The 18,700-nt window shown below is 34.2% G+C and overlaps 3 protein-coding genes across 3 annotated transcripts; all 3 read right to left on the bottom strand.

The window, feature by feature from the left end:
* Window positions 1-3,395: 3,395 nt before the first annotated feature.
* LOC124433488 (putative peptidyl-tRNA hydrolase PTRHD1) lies at window positions 3,396-6,195 on the bottom strand. The gene is made up of 3 exons (XM_046983266.1): window positions 5,994-6,195; window positions 5,488-5,687; window positions 3,396-5,370 (listed from the first exon to the last, which is right to left on the bottom strand). The coding sequence occupies exons 1-2, from the start codon at window positions 6,183-6,185 to the stop codon at window positions 5,517-5,519; spliced, it is 363 nt and encodes a 120-aa protein (XP_046839222.1). The 5' UTR covers window positions 6,186-6,195; the 3' UTR covers window positions 3,396-5,370; window positions 5,488-5,516.
* An 806-nt stretch (window positions 6,196-7,001) lies between these two features.
* On the bottom strand, window positions 7,002-9,591 carry LOC124433487 (14-3-3 protein beta/alpha-like). Its single transcript, XM_046983265.1, has 5 exons — window positions 9,163-9,591; window positions 8,731-8,872; window positions 8,061-8,224; window positions 7,895-7,990; window positions 7,002-7,370 (listed from the first exon to the last, which is right to left on the bottom strand). The coding sequence occupies exons 1-5, from the start codon at window positions 9,457-9,459 to the stop codon at window positions 7,323-7,325; spliced, it is 747 nt and encodes a 248-aa protein (XP_046839221.1). The 5' UTR covers window positions 9,460-9,591; the 3' UTR covers window positions 7,002-7,322.
* Window positions 9,592-9,809: 218 nt separating this feature from the next.
* LOC124433485 (protein argonaute-2-like) lies at window positions 9,810-18,589 on the bottom strand. The gene is made up of 19 exons (XM_046983263.1): window positions 18,190-18,589; window positions 17,772-18,061; window positions 17,469-17,522; window positions 17,061-17,334; window positions 16,560-16,700; window positions 16,161-16,332; window positions 15,907-16,090; window positions 15,533-15,655; window positions 15,425-15,452; window positions 15,146-15,348; window positions 14,875-14,962; window positions 14,500-14,659; window positions 14,287-14,377; window positions 14,140-14,208; window positions 13,934-14,059; window positions 13,736-13,870; window positions 12,297-12,398; window positions 12,026-12,225; window positions 9,810-10,184 (listed from the first exon to the last, which is right to left on the bottom strand). Exons 1-19 carry the CDS (start codon window positions 18,203-18,205, stop codon window positions 10,091-10,093), a joined length of 2,550 nt encoding a protein of 849 aa, XP_046839219.1. The 5' UTR covers window positions 18,206-18,589; the 3' UTR covers window positions 9,810-10,090.
* Window positions 18,590-18,700: the final 111 nt, after the last annotated feature.

The following is an 18,700-nucleotide window of genomic DNA, read 5'->3' as shown; positions in this document are numbered from 1 at the left end:
TATTACATGAAAAGTTAAAATTTACCAAATTTACAAAAGCATGCATGGTGATTTTAAAATGTTTGAAAGCAGTTTTGATGACTTTGGAGGTCAACTTGTAAATTTTATCACAAAAAATTTTTAAAAATTTCCAGGGGCACCATTGGAGCTCCCTTTATCCAAGGTAATGCTGCATTAGCAATCTCAGGATTAAGAAAATTTGAGCGTTGGCACAGATGTAACCTTCCTTAGAGAAAGTGGTCACCTAAAAGTAAAACCTTTAAAACGATAAAAACATAAAGAAAGTTCTTGGAAGACAACAAGCTTCAACAAGGCTCTAAACTACAACACTGTCACAATGGTTTCATTAGTAACACTATACACAAATAACAAATATAAAATTAGGAATAAGAAAATCAAGAACGCAAAAAAACGCATGTTTTAGCAACAAAAAACCAACACTTTTCAAATGACTTTCGCGAAATCTTCATAATACTCCATTTCATTTTCAATTCCAACCGTCAAAAATATGAAGCTTGTACCTCAAACTTTCAGGCGGTTTCTAAATGGGTCATACTATTTCCAGAGTCGTTTACTGCATTTGTCCCATCTTAAAATTCCCTCTAAAAAACCTCATCATGCATTTCTTTGAAAGGTCTCTAATAAAATCCAATGATGATAAACTACTGCTAATGAAATGAAAAAGTTGCTTCCGGAGTTGTAAAATGTTCAGGTGTTGCGGGTCATGATTTGATGGCCCAAAGAAACAATTCCTCCATGCTACATCAGACCCCAATTGTAATCTTATTCATCTTATTCATTAAAGAAAAAGATCAGAAATGAAGGCTGTTGACTTGATAGTTAAAAATCTTCAATTTAACCAACGGCTATCCATACGTTATGTAAGTACTAATTTAAAATGAACAGGCAATTTATGAAGTAAAAATACACCTGTTCAAATAGTCTCCCATAATAGAAAAAATTCAAACCGATAATTCCAAAGTATTGAATGCGTATTGTTTCTAATTGACACCAAAAAAGACTACAGAGCATATTTTGGAAAAAATGAAAGGATTTATTTTATTGCTTTTCCTACGAAACAAGACAATACTGATAAAAACTCTCGCGAATTATGCAAATCAAACACAAATTTTCTAAAATTTATTAAAAGTTGTTATCACAAAAGATTTAATTTACTTTTCAAAACAACCGTTGCTGATAACAGGAAATTACATGTTGGAACTTTGCATTCAATTTCATCAAAGATTACGAGTCTCTCACGTCTCAACAGAAATTTAATAAATGCCAGGTAGTGTTCATTTAGCGAACATGCTACAGCTGAATAAAGAAAAGTCGAGAACGTGTCATCAAAACACGTTTGGTTGACCGCAATTTTTAATGCCATGTCATCGTCCTTATGATTGGTTTTTCTGTTGCTGTTTAAGCTGAGTCAATCTGCTCGTAGTTCCATATCTTTTCATACGATAGACAATCCGTTCTAATCCGATAAACAGAGCACAGAGTTAAAATATTACAAAACGGCACAATTTCTTATAACTTTAACGTGAAAACATTTCTTTATAAGAAATTATTGCAAAAAAATTAAGCACGTTTTTTAGCTTAGCATATTGTCTAAGAAGAACGAATACACAATATATCGCCGCTTATTTACCAATCGACGAAATGTTCGTGTTCAAACAACGTGACGTCACACACCTTCTGCTTTCATGACGTCACAAGTGGCGACATCTTATCGTCAAGTGTGAGAGATAAAAGCAACGAGCGAACATCGGAAACAGTCGTTGTCAACACATTTACAGTGTACAGTGTGGCAAAACCGAAGACGTACCGAAGAAGGACGAGAACTGAGAATGACCCTCAACGAAGAAAGATTGTCAAAGAATAAAACCGACTTGTTACCAGGCGATTCCTATCTAATGAAAGACTCAAAGTGCCTTGACAATGCAGCCCTGAAATCAGTGTCGATCGTCCTACACGAAAGAGGTTTTGATCTGTACTCCTACGCGCAAGATTACGAATCAATTTTTCACGAAACCGTAGAGTACACACAAACAGTAATACGGTGCTCTCTCAAAGAGCTAGTAACAGTCGCAACATCTATAGTTATGTATGTTGTACAACTTGAGGCAGGACTTAAAACAGTCTTCATATGTTTCACAGATCGTGATGAGAGAGATGCGTGTTTTACGAAGATTTTAGCCTCAGTAGGCGAGTTCCTCGTCTTGAATCCGCGCTCGAGAAAACGACTACTTGGCAAAAGATTATCCAATCCATTAAGTCCTGTATCTCCATTAAGCATATCAAATGGAGCGAACATCAAGGAACAACATCTTTCGTTATTGTTGGATGCTTTAGACATAACTCACACGTCTTCAACGTGTCTTCCAATGCAGACACTAGGAATGAGTTTACCATTTTCAATAAGATTTCCATCGCTTCTCGTATCGCTATGCAATTCAAGGCAACGACGCAGTAAAGCAAGGACAACAAGAAAAGTTCCAGTAACAAGAAGCTATACATATCCATTCTTTAATAAATATGGCTCGTCTTGTAAACAATTTTCAGCAAGGAATTCAATATTCTCTGTAGATAGTCATAACGAAAGATCATCAACTTTGCAGACAAGAGTGGCTTTAGGTATCTTAAACACGGATTTAGGTGATGTTCGACAGTATTTGACAAGATCATAAATTATTTCTTAAAAATTTATATATCTATAAGTACGTATAATCAAATTAGATTATTTATACATAATACAACCTACTATTTTATTTAATCTAGGATGTGTTCCGCCCTTGTTATATTACTCTAAAGTTATATTACATGCAAACATCATTGAATTTTCCGAACATTGGCAATTTTTAGATAAAACAAATAATGGATGCAAAGGTTTTACCTGCATGTTTGATTTACAAAAAAAAACCCAAATCTAATTCTATGTTCAACAGAGTAACTATGTTTTCAAAATATACCGTAGTTTCACTTTTATAAGTGATCGTGTTTTGTCATTCTAAACAAAATTTATGGTGTGTGTTTACAAAGAATACTCCCACAAGAAAATTTATGTGTACATTTCCGTACTTACAAAGTTCAACGTAGGTATACATCTAGTGATGTTACTGGATTATAAAACAAGCAAATGAGATAAATGACTGCAAGTTGAATTTCCTTTATCACAGTTGAAGAATGAATACTCACAAACAAACATATTTTCATACAAACATTATTCACACCTGCTGACTTACATTACCCTAGCAACAAACGGCTGTCTAAAGTGTTTTCTAGAGCTCTTTTCCTTTCATATTAGAGTATAATTTGTGGATCATGTTATCCAATGACGAATGATTAAAGAACTTTGGCTAAAGTCACGTGGATTGAAATCTGACGAACTCGTCTCAACTCGTTTTCCTCCGTTTAAGAGAATCAACTTTTTCGGATTTAGCACATGACAATTATACATTGTTTTTTACCTCAAAATATACTATGACTATGTTTTGCTTGAGTATTTTATCATTACAACTATATTCATTTTTTTATTTATTTTTCGTATTCTTCAATAGTTCGTTCTTTCATTCCTTGCAGCTGCCAAGAACTTAAGTGCTCAAATTTAAAGTAAAATGTTAGGTATGGTATAAGGATGGAAGAAAAATGACTCAAGTGGAAGGATGATTCAAACATCATATCCAATCTTTACAACGTGTTATCTTATCGTAAATTGCGCGCTTCCAAGTTTCAAAGATTGATTTATACAGCTCCATATAAACAACAGTGTTTATAACTTCGTATCAACACTCAATTCCTTAGGAGAAGATGAACCAGTGCGCAATTTTTTTCTTTCCGACTCATCAATTCCTCCTCCTAGGCTAACTGAGAGGGACGATACTCCAGAAAATAACGACCATCGCTTCTTTACATATTTTGTTTTCTGATGTCCATCCGCACCAATTTCATTTTTGTTAGTAGAAGAAGTGAACAAATAACGGGTGAGATCATGTAATGATCTTTTTCTAAAGAACTGTGTTTTGACTTCAGCAGCAGAGTTAATGGAATGAAGATCATCAAAGGAAAGAGATTTTGAGCGCTCCTTTTTCTTCTTACTTCCCCTATTCATCCATGCTGGTTTAGATATGATTCCTAAGTCAGCCATTGATAATCGCTTAGCTCTGGATTTTACTTTAGGGCGATCGCCTGCAACCCAGAAAGGTGATGTAAAATAGGCGTCATAAAACACACCATCTGTTTCGTCAGAGTTCAATGACGAATCTAAACTTCGACGAAGTTCACTCTCGCTTTCATATACGATATTTTGAGCAATAGCCGTGAGAATGGCGGTAATCCATGAATCGCGGATCTCGACTGAATGACAGGCAAGTACATGCTGTTTGCGTTTATCCGCAATCTTAATACAATGAAGACGAGTTCTTGATTCAATTACTGTGCCAAGAGACAAAGATAAATCTTCGATCGGCTCGAGCGGTATATAAGTATGAGGTATATCGTTATTTCTGGTACCAAAACAATATACTCCACATGGTTTTAGTACGTAATAATGTAGTTTAGGTAACTTCAACTTTCGTCCAATTTTCAACAGATGACCTTCCTTCAAGACACTTGGTTTTAGAAGCTCTGTTTCACAAGCATCAAATTTCGCCATGCGAATTGAGCTTTGAGACGACAAATATTTTGATAAAATATCTTTTGACGTCGATCGCTGTAGTTCCACATGGACCTAAGATAATACTTTGTTTGCCTATTGACTTAACCAAAGTTATTTTTTGCTCGCGTTTTGACGCTTATAATGATAACATCAATAATTTTGTTATGTTAAAACTGTTTTGTTAAACAATCAGACGACGAAATCAAATCAGGAATTTAAAAGAGGCGTGCTTGTTTTCATGTGACCAAATACAGATTTCCTTAATGTATAAATCGTATTCAATTACACCCAATATTCAGTGTAACATAATAGTACAATATCTAGTAGGGGGCCATCTCAAATCATGAGTCATTTGATTGACAGGTATTAACTTTTCATGAAAGGAAAAGAGTGATACAAAAATAATTATAAAAAATCGAAGCAGGTACAGAGATGAATAGATAACTAAGGATTAAAATTGATAAGGGTACAAAAGGATCACTGTGCTTATACTATTATTTTGTAAACTATCATTTATGATGCCAAATTTAGATATACCATTTTTGTACTCAAGGTAGACAGTTAAAACCTTTTTCAATTGCAAACAAAGCCATAAAAACTAAAAGACTTCAAATTTTTTCACTAAAAACATGCCAAACAGGTGACTACAATAGCTTCAGCTATGATGCCAGCTAAGATCAAACTTGGAAGTGAAGCTAGGTTTTAGATCTCCTCTATAAAAGAAGCATGTACTCAGACATTTGTCTTAGCTAAGACAGATCTCAGGATATCATTTGAGTATCATTACATAATTGAGACACTTCTAGTAATTATAAAAACCTGCATCATACCTCGTAATATTTACCATAAATCGCTCGCTCTACTGGTATAGCTTGAACCCTTTGAAATATTTTGATACCTCCTCTCGTGGATATGGTTTTGTAGCTAGACAAGTGGGATAGTTCTCTGGTTGCTCAACCCACAGTTTGAAGTCCATTTTATTTCTATCCAAAGACTGTGATAACTTTGACAAAGATTCTTCATCAGCAACCTACAGGAATGCAATGTTTGTTTAATGTAGACCATTGATAACTGAGATTGGGGATGTAACACCAAAAGGAACACTGCAATCCCAACAATCACACAACTACCACACAGAAGCGATACCACACTTTACAACGATTATCACAATTCATAGGAATTGGTGATCCACGTGGCTTTTTAAATTGACCTTTGTGTCATGGCACATTGTCAATAAAATTGTTCCTCTGAATTTCATTTAATAAATGTTTCAATGCAACTAAATTCAAACTTAGACAATTCTGTAACTTTTGAACCTCAAAGTACGGTACTTCACCTCGACCACAATTTTGTGCATTGAGTCCAAATTCTTCGTGTATTCTTGCGTGTAGGGATCATCGCGAAACGAAAATACAACAGCCGTACAAGCATGACAAGCTTGAGCAATTACTGCACCAGTTGGCCATTTCATGGAGACAGACAAGTCTTTCCTTATCGCTACGTATTGAACAAACTTTTTGCTCGCCATATTGGCTAAAAGTTACACGTGCAAGGAGCATGCATGAGCAACAATGTACACATTGGTAACAATGGGGATTTTATTTATGTTTCTTATAAAAGGGTTCATCTTGCTAGGATTAATTTGAAATGTACATTGATATGTGAATTAGATTAGAATAAGATATAAAACATTATAACGAAAACAGCAATATATGCAGGCGATAATCATGTAGGTTTGTGCATTCCTGTAAAGAGCTGTTGCTGTTATTGGCTCAACAATGTCACTTATTTGGAAGACAAATGACGAAAATACTCCCAGGTCCAAACCATTCACTTTAAAACTAAGCAATGCAATATAAATATCTGTTGGCAATGTTGAGAACATGGTGCATATAAAATTATAAAGAAAATAAAAACAATAAAATGCATTCAATGATTGGTCTATAGCCATGTTTGCATTAGCCTGTTGCAAACTGTTATGAACTAAACCAATCAATCAATGAAAAAGAAAATTGCATTTCAATTATGAATACCTTTTAGAGAAAAATGGAAATGCTTGTTTGAAATCCATCTGTTTCACATTATTGTTATTTCATAAAAGAAATAAAAAGTTTTTGTTGTGCTCGCAATGGCTTATGCAAACCTAGGAGATGTTTGGGAAAACTCTCCTGTAGGTAGAGCCCTAAACCTTCGGTCTCGAGCTTGCACTGATCTGCTTTCGAGTTCTACCAAAGGCCAGATCATTTGCATAAGCCTGTGTAAACACAGTAAGCACCTTTTATTTCTTAATGAAAACATTGTAAAAAACAAAGTGCTCACAATACGCAAAATGACCAAGAAGAAGTTGTGATATGGAAGAAATTTTTAATACAGTATCACAAAATCATTATTTTGCATGCAAGGGAGTTCACAATTTACAGACCACGTCAGTGAAAATGATGGTGTACATATAATCCAAACACTAGAGACCAAATTGTCATTCTTAAGCATGCTACATCATTTTACTTATAACTAAAAATATGACATAGCATGCTTTTATTAAACTGTACTTTGTCTTTGAGAGTTTGGCTGAACAGCTAGAGATTTGGATTTCAGTACACACAAATAAGTCAACTAACAGTTTAGTGGTTTTTTAAGTATAACTGTATATATGTGTCTACAACAGCTATTGATCATCACCATTTTCATCCCCTTGAGGCTCACTCTTCCATAACTAAAACAAAACATAAAAATCATGATAAAGGGTTTCATAACCACTTAAACAATAGAATTTCAATAACCAAGGTTCAAATTAGCACATTGAATGCTTACACTCTGAATATTTTGATGTAAAGAACTTAACAAAAACTGCTTTCACATTTAACATTTAACGTATAATTTACTGGTGTGTTTTGTTAATGGGACAAATAGAAAAAATGTTATGCAGATAAAGACCATGGTTAAAACATCATAAGAGAAAAGCTAATAAAAAATTTTCAAATCCTTAAATCCTTTGTCAGAAGTTGATGTTAAAGTATGTTTGGCTTATTGATCAATATCAAAAACATTGTGACCAGTTAAAAACGGACAATTTAATTGCTGTAACTTTCTACTGCTATTTTGAAAATTTTAAACATAGGCATGCATATGGGCAATGGAATAGCTAAAATGCAAATTTTGAAATTAAACTAGACACATGTTTTAAAAATTTGCAAATTGATTTTCAACCTAATTTGAACCCTGGAAACTTTCACTTACGGTAAGATTGTCTCTAAGCAATTGCATGATAAGTGTACTATCTTTGTAAGAATCTTCTTTAAGTTCATCCAATTCTGCAATTGCACTATCAAAAGCCTGCAAAGTAGAAAAGAAGTTTAAAGATATTCAGTTAAATTAAAACCTTATAGTTGTTGTAAAAGTTTACCTGCTTAGCAAGTTCACAAGCCTCTTTCTCATCACCTTTAATTTCAAAGTAGAAGACAGAGAAATTCAAAGCAAGACCAAGCCTGATTGGATGGGTAGAAGCAAGCACCGTTTTAGCCAATTCATAAGCTTCCTTGTAGGCATCCTCCGACTTTTCAACAACTTCTAATATAAACCAAGGATAGATCTTAAAGCACACAATTACATGTTACATAGCTAAATTATGTATACTATAAAATTAAACACAATTATCTGTTCTTTGAACAGGAAAATGGCCTTGAACTTAAAGTATGATGTCAAAAGTTTCATCACTCAGACACAGTTTCCATGAATTATCATTGATGGAAAAATACAACGTAAGTGGTCCAGTGGAGATTAAATACTCAAATTTTATCTCCAATTGAAGAAAGTTTGATTGGTAGATTATTTATCATCATGAGTCATGTTAAAACTATTCAGTTCAATACAGACAATGTGTCCAGGAAGTTATACAATGCAAACATTTTGATTTGTTTGATTCGCAACTCAAGTGAGGAGGGTTATTTAGTACCAAGTAGACAAATTTCTCATCTCTTTCTTTTTTTTCAAAACCTTACAGTTTAAAAGGTTTTGAAAAGAAACAAAAGTCATTGGAGTGAAAAACCATCAAAATGACAACACATTTGCTGCACCTTTCTTTGCATCGCTTTCCTGATTGTTTTCAACCTCGGCAAGATATCGATAATAGTCGCCCTTCATTTTCAAGTAAAAAACGGTTGCTTCATTGTCAGACTTTGATTTCGCCACTTCTATTAAATGCTTGTCCAATAACTCCTACATGAAATCAACACGTCAACTATCACAATATAGATAAATTTTTGACACAACTTGCTAGCAATGTTTTGAATGTAGTAAGCAATGCAATTGAATCAAAATACGCTCTCAGGTTTCTATCAAAAAAAGCTGTCACAATACATCTATTTCACAACAATCATATGAGCACAGCTGAAGAAGCTGTGTACGTTTTAAAATACGCAAAAACGTGCCAAAAAACTCGTTTTTTACTACGAAAATCGTCGTTTAAGAGGGCGGGGCGCCATGTTGAGCTGAATATATGTACATACCAGTACGACATTACAGACATCTTGTAATTCTTTTTCAATTTTCTCCTTATACTTCTTTGCCAATTCTTTTTTCCTATCAGGATTGTCTGTCTTGGCTTCTATACTTGAAACAACTCGCCATGAGGATCTTCTAGCTCCAACAACATTTTTATAGGCGACTGACAGGAGATTTCTCTCCTCTGGACTCAAACTATGACCCGTCTTCGTTATTTCCTTCATGGCTTCGGCCATGTCATCGTATCGTTCAGCCTGTTCGGCAATCTTGGCTTTTGCCACAAGCTTCTCGATGTTGTTCATGGCAATCACTGACAAATTAAAGGGCAATAAAAGAAGAAAACTAAAGATTCAGTATAAGCTAACAAAGTTTGCGGAAAGACAGAAAGTCGTCTTCAAATATATTCACAATGCACGCGTGATGACCCTGAAAAAGTCGAGAGGGGAGTACCGAATAATAGCATGATGACGATGACGTCATCATCTTAGATTTTCTACAAATAAAGCCTGAGTGTATTTTCTGTTTAAACCACATTTAAACACACATTCATATCAGAGCATCTTCCAACGAAAGGTATGAGATGATTGAAATTATTGAAATAGTTACGCTTTGACTCTATTTCAAATAGTTGTCATGAAAACAGGCAGTGAAATAGAGTCGAAATATGACTTATTAAAATATTTCACGTCTTGAATTTTATAAATTGTTGTACACCAAGTTCATAAGATGACTTTTACAGTTGGAGTTTAAAATTTTCTCCAGGTAAAGAATAACCTCGACTACCATTATTTGAAAATGGCATTTTTTTCTAAGACTAGCAATTCGTTATTTAATTTATACAATTCGTACTTATGATATTTTACCTGTTTTAAAAACTTATTTAAAAAAATTCATTTAAGAAAAAATTTTTGTTGACCAAAACCAAACTTGGTTTTAAGCAAAATACATATACTTTAAAGAGTTTCGATGGACTTGAACAGCATGTGCTTGAAATTCGGCAGAAAATTCCCTCTTTGTTTCGGCTGAACTAGAAATCAAATATATATAAAAAGAATTTTAACAAATGCATGAAAACAGAAAATCTTTTAAGCTCTTGATGTAACTGAATGGTTTTTTTATGCAAAGGAATGATGAATGAACAACAGAGAACAAGAACAGTCTTTACACTACCTACAATATAAACTAAGATAGCGTGTGTCAGTGTAGGTAGTGATGAATGAACAACAGAGAACGAAAACAGTCTTTACACTACCTAAAATATAAACTAAGATAACGTGTGTCAGTGTAGGTAGTAATGAATGAACAACAGAGAATGAGAACAGTCTTTACACTACCTAAAATATAAACTAAGATAACGTGAGTCAGTGTAGGTAGTGATGAATGAACAACAGAGAACGAGAACAGTCTTTACACTATCTAAAATATAAACTAAGATAACGTGTGTCAGTGTAGGTAGTGATGAATGAACAACAGAGAATGAGAACAGTCTTTACACTATCTAAAATATAAACTAAGATAACGTGTGTCAGTGTAGGTAGTGATGAATGAACAACAGAGAATGAGAACAGTCTTTACACTACCTAAAATATAAACTAAGATAACGTGTGTCAGTGTAGGTAGTGATGAATGAACAACAGAGAATGAGAACAGTCTTTACACTACCTAAAATATAAACTAAGATAACGTGTGTCAGTGTAGAATGAATGAACAACAGAGAATGAGAACAGTCTTTACACTAACTAAAATATAAACTAAGATAACGTGTCAGTGTAGGTAGTGATGAATGAACAACAGAGAATGAGAACAGTCTACACTACCTAAAATATAAACTAAGATAACGTGTGTCAGTGTATGTAGTAATGAATGAACAACAGAGAATGAGAACAGTCTTTACACTATCTAAAATATAAACTAAGATAACGTGTGTCAGTGTAGGTAGTGATGAATAAACAACAGAGAATGAGAACAGTCTTTACACTACCTAAAATACAAACTAAGATAACGTGTGTCAGTGCAGGTAGTGATGAATGAACAACAGAGAATGAGAACAGTCTTTACACTACCTAAAATATAAATTAAGATAACGTGTGTCAGTGTAGGTAGTAATGAATGAACAACAGAGAATGAGAACAGTCTTTACACTAACTAAAATATAAACTAAGATAACGTGTGTCAGTGTAGGTAGTGATGAATGAACAACAGAGAATGAGAACAGTCTTTACACTACCTAAAATATAAACTAAGATAACGTGTGTCAGTGTATGTAGTAATGAATGAACAACAGAGAATGAGAACAGTCTTTACACTATCTAAAATATAAACTAAGATAACGTGTGTCAGTGTAGGTAGTGATGAATGAACAACAGAGAATGCGAACAGTCTTTACACTAACTAAAATATAAACTAAGATAACGTGTGTCAGTGTATGTAGTGATGAATGAACAACAGAGAATGAGAACAGTCTTTACACTACCTACAATATAAACTAAGATAACGTGTGTCAGTGTACGTAGTAATGAATGAACAACAGAGAATGAAAACAGTCTTTGCGCTACCTGCAATATAAACTAAGATAACGTGTGTCCGTGAGGTAATGATGAATGAACAACAGAGAAGGAGAACAGTCTTTACACTACCTGAAATATAAATTAAGATAATGTGTGTCAGTGTAGGTAGTGATGAATGAACAACAGAGAATGAGAACAGTCTTTGCACTATCTAAAATATAAACTAAGATAACGTGTGTCAGTGTAGTAGAGTGATCTTTCCATCTTGTTAGCAATAATAAAACATAAGCAAACAGCAAGAACAAGCTGAACCTTATAAATGAAAAAGTAGTAAGTAGTTTAATAGACATCATCTCCATACCATGCGGAATCTTTTTCTTGTAAATGATATCTTGCACGAAAAGCGACTAAGTGAGCATAAAATGCAGGAGCTGGAATTGAAACGGATCGAGAACAACGTACATACGTATGACACAACTGATATGTCAACGACTGAATATCATCAGCTGTAAAGTTATTATCGTCCCATAGTACATGATAATGTGATGGTCGACTTGTACCCTAGAAATGAATAAAAAAAATCATGAAATAAACAATGAAATAAACTTTACAGAGTGTACATTATTATGTACCTGCACTCCAAAATGACTGCAAAGATAAAAATCAAACTCAGTAGGGTGAGTGATACCAACATCAACCATAGTCCCGGGGGGAATGTTGTCACTACGACCACACTACATAAATACAGATGATATTTCAGGAAATTAATCAGGGGGGGTAGGTTGTGTCGTCACTACGTCCACAATATGTATGTATCATGTCGTCACTACGTCCACAATAGGTATGTATCATGTCGTCACTACGTCCACAATATGTATGTATCATGTCGTCACTACGTCCACAATGTATGTATCATGTCGTCACTACGTCCACAATATGTATGTATCATGTCGTCACTACGTCCACAATAGGTATGTATCATGTCGTCACTACGTCCACAATATGTATGTATCATGTCGTCACTACGTCCACAATAGGTATGTATCATGTCGTCACTACGTCCATGTATGTATCATGTCGTCACTACGTCCACAATGTATGTATCATGTCGTCACTACGTCCACAATAGGTATGTATGTCGTCACTACGTCCACATGTATGTATCATGTCGTCACTACGTCCATGTATGTATCATGTCGTCACTACGTCCACAATAGGTATGTATCATGTCGTCACTACGTCCACAATAGTATGTATCATGTCGTCACGTCCACAATATGTATGTATCATGTCGTCACTACGTCCACAATATGTATGTATCATGTCGTCACTACGTCCACAATATGTATGTATCATGTCGTCACTACAATAGGTATGTATCATGTCGTCACTACGTCCATAGGTATGTATCATGTCGTCACTACGTCCACAATATGTATGTATCATGTCGTCACTACGTCCACAATATGTATGTATCATGTCGTCACTACGTCCACAATATGTCCACAATATGTATGTATCATGTCGTCACTACGTCCACAATAGGTATGTATCATGTCGTCACTACGTCCACAATAGGTATGTATCATGTCGTCACTACGTCCACAATATGTATGTATCATGTCGTCACTACGTCCACAATGTATGTATCATGTCGTCACTACGTCCACAATATGTATGTATCATGTCGTCACTACGTCCACAATATGTATGTATCATGTCGTCACTACGTCCACAATAGGTATGTATCATGTCGTCACTACGTCCACAATATGTATGTATCATGTCGTCACTACGTCCACAATATGTATGTATCATGTCGTCACTACGTCCACAATATGTATGTATCATGTCGTCACTACGTCCACAATATGTATGTATCATGTCGTCACTACGTCCACAATATGTATGTATCATGTCGTCACTACGTCCACAATAGGTATGTATCATGTCGTCACTACGTCCACAATAGGTATGTATCATGTCGTCACTACGTCCACAATAGGTATGTATCATGTCGTCACTACGTCCACAATAGGTATGTATCATGATATGCGCGACAAACACCGACCTGATCTTCTTTCTTAACGCAAAACAATCTAGTATGATGACGTTTTTGAACAATAATAAATGTTATTCCTGGCTTGTACCCAGACTCCAATTTCAAACAAGCCTCTCGGACTGCCTTCAACTCGTGTGATAAAACCTAAACAGAGAAACAAAAATGTTTTGAAATGTTTTGTGGAAAGATGCACACTTTCTTACATACTTGATCAAATTGTCCTTCACTGACACCATCACGATAAAAAATAATCCGACATGGTTTATGATTTGTGGCTTGATAAAATTGAATCAATAATTCACGAACCATTGACGATAGCTCACCAATGATTTCCTACAAATCAAAATACAATATTAATAAATTGCAAAACAATGAAGATTGAGGCAAAGTTTAAATCTTTGAGTTATAAAAACCTGTCTGTGATTTTGAACTCGAACAGATGCACTATATCTGCTTGGATGTGCATCCATGCTACCAACAACCTTTACAAAAATTTAAAAAAGCCGAGCAAATGTGAACAAGAACATGATTTCGAACATAATAAGAAATAATCAACTTACTGCAGCGATTGAAGGTTTTTTCTCGTCACCGGCTGTCGGATGGGTGACGTCAGCACCGAAGAATATGACGGGTTGTTTAAAAAATGGAGGTCTGAGAAAGACAATGTATATTTGCAAACACATCAACAAACAGCAAATTTTGAACAATAATTTGGCGGGAACCACGCATTTTTTTGCCAAAATCATCAAAAACAAGAAAAATGAAATATTTACCTGATCTCAGGAGCCAATATCGTATTTATTCCACCAAGTTTCACGTTAATTTTCAAACAAAGATTTGCCAATGTTTGTCCACTTGTGTTCAAAACATTTTTCAACTGAAGACATTGTGTTGCAACACCAATGAATGTGTCACCGATACGTTTTACCTCAGCTAAATATCAATACAACAAAAATATAAATAAATGTTGATGGTAGAAACGTGACGTCATATGTGGGATGGTAGAAACGTGACGTCATATGTCGATGGTAGAAACGTGACGTCATATTCAATAATTAAAAACACCACTAAAAGTCAGTACTCAGAAAGTATATGTGGGATGTTAAAAAACATCAGCAATCCATGTAAATGATAGTTAAAGAACATACCGTATACCATGCTTTTACCATTTAGAATGACAATAATCAACTGTATGTCTTTGAAAGAAGATTTGATAAATGTAAACAATTGTCCAACCTAAAGTTTAACAAGAAAAAGTTCTTCAAAGATGAGAAATAAATCTGGCATCAGATAAATAAGCAAAATATGAAAAATAATTTCAACGACTCTGAAAAAGACGTTAAACAACTGTAGTGAAAACATGTTATGAAACTCGAAGTGTGTTCCTCAATGTGTGAAAAAATCAAAAGTAAAGCTTACATCTTTCTCATGTCTAGCATATCGCATAAAACATGGTTGATAAGCAATGGGCATTCCTGACTCATTTCCACTTCTCACAAGTTTCTGCGTAAAATTTCGCATGTGATCTTCGTTACATTTTCTTGGAGGAGCAAAACATATCAAAGCCCATTCCTTAACTTCTACACCATGAAATAATTGTTTTCCCTTCATCATCCAAACACCTAAAAACACACAAGACATACTGATCTTAAAAACTATTTAATTGATCCCGTATTACATTGAATTACGAAGTCCTACCGTTTCGAGGAACCTCTCTAACTTTTTCCTAAAATAATAATAAAAAAAAACAAGTGCAAATGACCAGTTCGGAAAGTTTATAGTTTTTGTATAATATGTGTTTACAACCTGTCCACCAAACACCAACTTCGGTGGAGGTAAAATACGACCAGTCACTGATACCATGCGTTGATGAACGGTTATACCAAATTCTCGACAATGCTCATCGTTTGAAAAATTTGCTTGATTCATCTAAAACCGATTCAACATCCATTCAGTTTTTACTTAGTGATGAAAGATAACGTATGTCAATGCAGGTGCTGATGAATGAACAGAGAACGAGAACAATCTTTACATTACTCCTAAAATGTAAACTGAAATGACTTGTGTTATTTTAGGTAGAGGTGAATGAACAACAGAGAACGAGAAAAATCGCTAAACTTGCTGCAAAAGATTGAGATAAGGTGAAAGTAAAAAAATGTCTTTACACCAAACAAACATACCAGGCCAAGTATTTCTTGTTGTCTGTCTGGAGCAGGTTTTGCGGTACATTTAATCATCTTCGTTGTCTGTTTGTCAGTCAGTTTCTTTGTACATCTCTGACCAGGAACAATAGAACACACTTCAAAAGGTAGGAAGGTTTGTTTATAAGGCTGACCAACTTGAAGACATGGAAGATGTCCGTATCTGCACGAAACACAAAGAAATAAGACGAATAAAGCAATATGTTCTGGTATAAACAACAAAAATAACATACATTAAATTAATCTTATATTTTTCATAAAAATATTTTTCCACAGTGATCTCTTGGGTGACTTTGTTGTCAAGTGTCATAGGAAAAGTGAGCTTGTTTGCAGGTTCACGAGTCACCGTAAATACTCTGTATTTTCGTCGTACTTCTCCACAATGATTTATTTGAACCTTCAAACCTGTCAAGAAAACCTGATTACAAACATCATCTGCAGTAAAAAGTCTACAACCTCACTTTAGCAGTCTGTAAGTGACAACAGCATGCAGAGGCTTATTACACACCTTATTGCAAAGGGCCCATGACATTACTGGTACAAATATTAAAGTTACCATAATAAATGTTTTCATATAGTTTGGAATGGTGTGTTTTCACTTCGTAATAACTAACACTATGCATTTCTTTAACCTTTTATTTCTTTTGTGAATTTGTTGCGATCCTCTTCATGAACAATGTAAAGTGGATTTAACAATCGCTGTGAATTAATACCAGTTATTTCCAAGAAAAAGTTGACGACTGATATTGCTTTGTGGAATGCAGTGGCAGATGCTAAAAGTTTTATGAAATGATAACATGAACATTTGCAAAGAGTCTCGTACAATGTGCTCAATAATGATACAGTTAAATACTACATATGTAGATGTAAAACTAAATCATAAACATGCAGAGACAAAGTCAGCCAACAAGTTTTAGTCTTGCTATGTAAATTCTTTAACATTATTATTCATTTCAATAGAAGTCTATTGTTTTTACAAGAAGTAAAAAGAAAAGATTACATAACATGACTAAACAGGTATGATGGCTTCACTACAGATAACACATAACACAATTGAACACAATGTATGTAGATTAATGTCACAATGTTTAAGAAATCTACAACTCTAAAACTATAAAAAAGGGAAAACTTACAATCAATATTCACCAACATTTTCCATTGTGAAGGTCTGACACTCTGATGAAAGCCAAACCAAACTTCCCGACCACATTCCAAGTTAGAAGAATTCAAATTTGTAACTGGTGGAGAGAAAAATGAACGGCCAACAGAAATATACTGAGAAGATAAGAAATATCGCAGAACAACATCAAGAGCTTGTATGGAGTCAAATGGAATCATTTTCAAACGACCTTTCAAAGCTTCTTCCAATACAAACATACTGACAAAAGTCACCCATTTTATTGTAACCTTCAATAAATTATACATTGTCAATACACATAATTTATACACTTTTTTGTCTATAAATGCACATATCAAGAAAAGATGAATAGATTCGCAAATATTTGAAATTAAGATAAAAAAAAACTAAACTACATACGTACCTTGAAATGCCTTTCTTGATCATTCTCACCAGGAATGGTAACAATGAATTCCTTCTGCAAAAATCAAGAATATTTCCTAGAAGTTAAGGATACATGTCAATGTATTGATAGCCATATAATGGCAATAAAATTCACCCAGTTTAACAGCAGAGTTTACTGGCTTACATTAAATCAAATCATTGTTGTGGCCTTTAAATATAAATTTCAATGTTAAACCTTTCACATAAGTATACAGAAATTAACATTTATTCCCACTTGCCAATATTTTCCAAGTAAAATGGCAGTAGATAAAAAAATACTAACTTTTTCTTTATCAAATGGCAATGGACTACGACTATACAAGTTCTTTCTACCATCAAAGACTGGTTTCTGACCACCAAACATTCTGTTATATTTTTCAACCATTGCTTGAACAACAGCATGATTCACAACTCTGGGACATTTATCTGGTATAATGGCAACATCATAATGGTGCATGTCACCTTTAGGTAAACATAACTCGAAAAAGTTGGCTTGAAGCTCAATTTCACGTCCTTTTGTACCATATCCCGGTCTTCTTGGTGGCACTATAGTGTCTGCTGGTAGTTTGTTCTCTGCAAGAAAATATAAGCTTTGTTAAATTGGTCAACAACGCTATTTTTGCCACACAACCAAGGTAGAAAGCTAAATTGTGTAGAGTTGGTATCTGCAGAATTGCAACAAAATAAAATTTACGCAAAACCTTGTAGACCAGCCATTCCATGTACAATATCCAAATTCAAAGCATTTTAGGTTTTCAATTTCATAAAAAAAATTATGCCAATTTAAAAGAACCACCATTACCGAAGAAGTAATGATGAAAGTACTGCAAATTTACAGCAATTGCATTTGCCAATGAAGCTCTGCTCTTTTCCATCCTCTAAAATAACGCATGTCTCACTTGTTGTGTGTGGCCCAACTACAACAACCATTGAACCAAATGAAATGCAATTGAAAAATTATGTCGTCGACAAAAGATGATATATAATACAGTAGATGGAAAGTTTTTAACTAAATTTTTATATTTTTATAAAGATGCGATAGGTTGATCCAGGCACCAAAACATTTAAAATAATTTCTAAACTAAACATTTGATAACTTTTCTGGTGAATTCCGCAAAAAATAAAAAAAAACATATCAAAGACAATAATTGATATATATATATATATGTGCGTGTGTATTTCATACAACAAAAGAAAATTCAAAAATAAAGT

The sequence above is a fragment of the Xenia sp. Carnegie-2017 genome, unplaced genomic scaffold (assembly GCF_021976095.1).
Source record: "Xenia sp. Carnegie-2017 unplaced genomic scaffold, XeniaSp_v1 HiC_scaffold_13, whole genome shotgun sequence".
Taxonomy (NCBI): Eukaryota; Metazoa; Cnidaria; class Anthozoa; order Malacalcyonacea; family Xeniidae; genus Xenia; species Xenia sp. Carnegie-2017.
Note: the sequence above shows the minus strand (reverse complement) of the source record. Positions and strands in the feature narration are given on the sequence as shown.

Excerpts from the sequence above, each read along its gene's own strand:
- LOC124433488 (XM_046983266.1), bottom strand. The coding sequence starts at position 6,185 with ATGGCGAGCAAAAAGTTTGTTCAATACGTAGCGATAAGGAAAGACTTG. Across the intron at positions 5,688-5,993 it reads TGCACAAAATTGTGGTCGAG|GTTGCTGATGAAGAATCTTT; the intron begins GTGAAGTACCGT and ends GCATTCCTGTAG.
- LOC124433487 (XM_046983265.1), bottom strand. The coding sequence starts at position 9,459 with ATGAACAACATCGAGAAGCTTGTGGCAAAAGCCAAGATTGCCGAACAG. Across the intron at positions 8,225-8,730 it reads GGAAAGCGATGCAAAGAAAG|AAGTTGTTGAAAAGTCGGAG; the intron begins GTGCAGCAAATG and ends GGTTTATATTAG. Across the intron at positions 7,991-8,060 it reads CTTGTGAACTTGCTAAGCAG|GCTTTTGATAGTGCAATTGC; the intron begins GTAAACTTTTAC and ends TCTACTTTGCAG.
- LOC124433485 (XM_046983263.1), bottom strand. Across the intron at positions 17,523-17,771 it reads TGCCATTTGATAAAGAAAAA|AAGGAATTCATTGTTACCAT; the intron begins GTTAGTATTTTT and ends TGATTTTTGCAG. Across the intron at positions 14,963-15,145 it reads ATGCTAGACATGAGAAAGAT|GTTGGACAATTGTTTACATT; the intron begins GTAAGCTTTACT and ends GTTAAACTTTAG.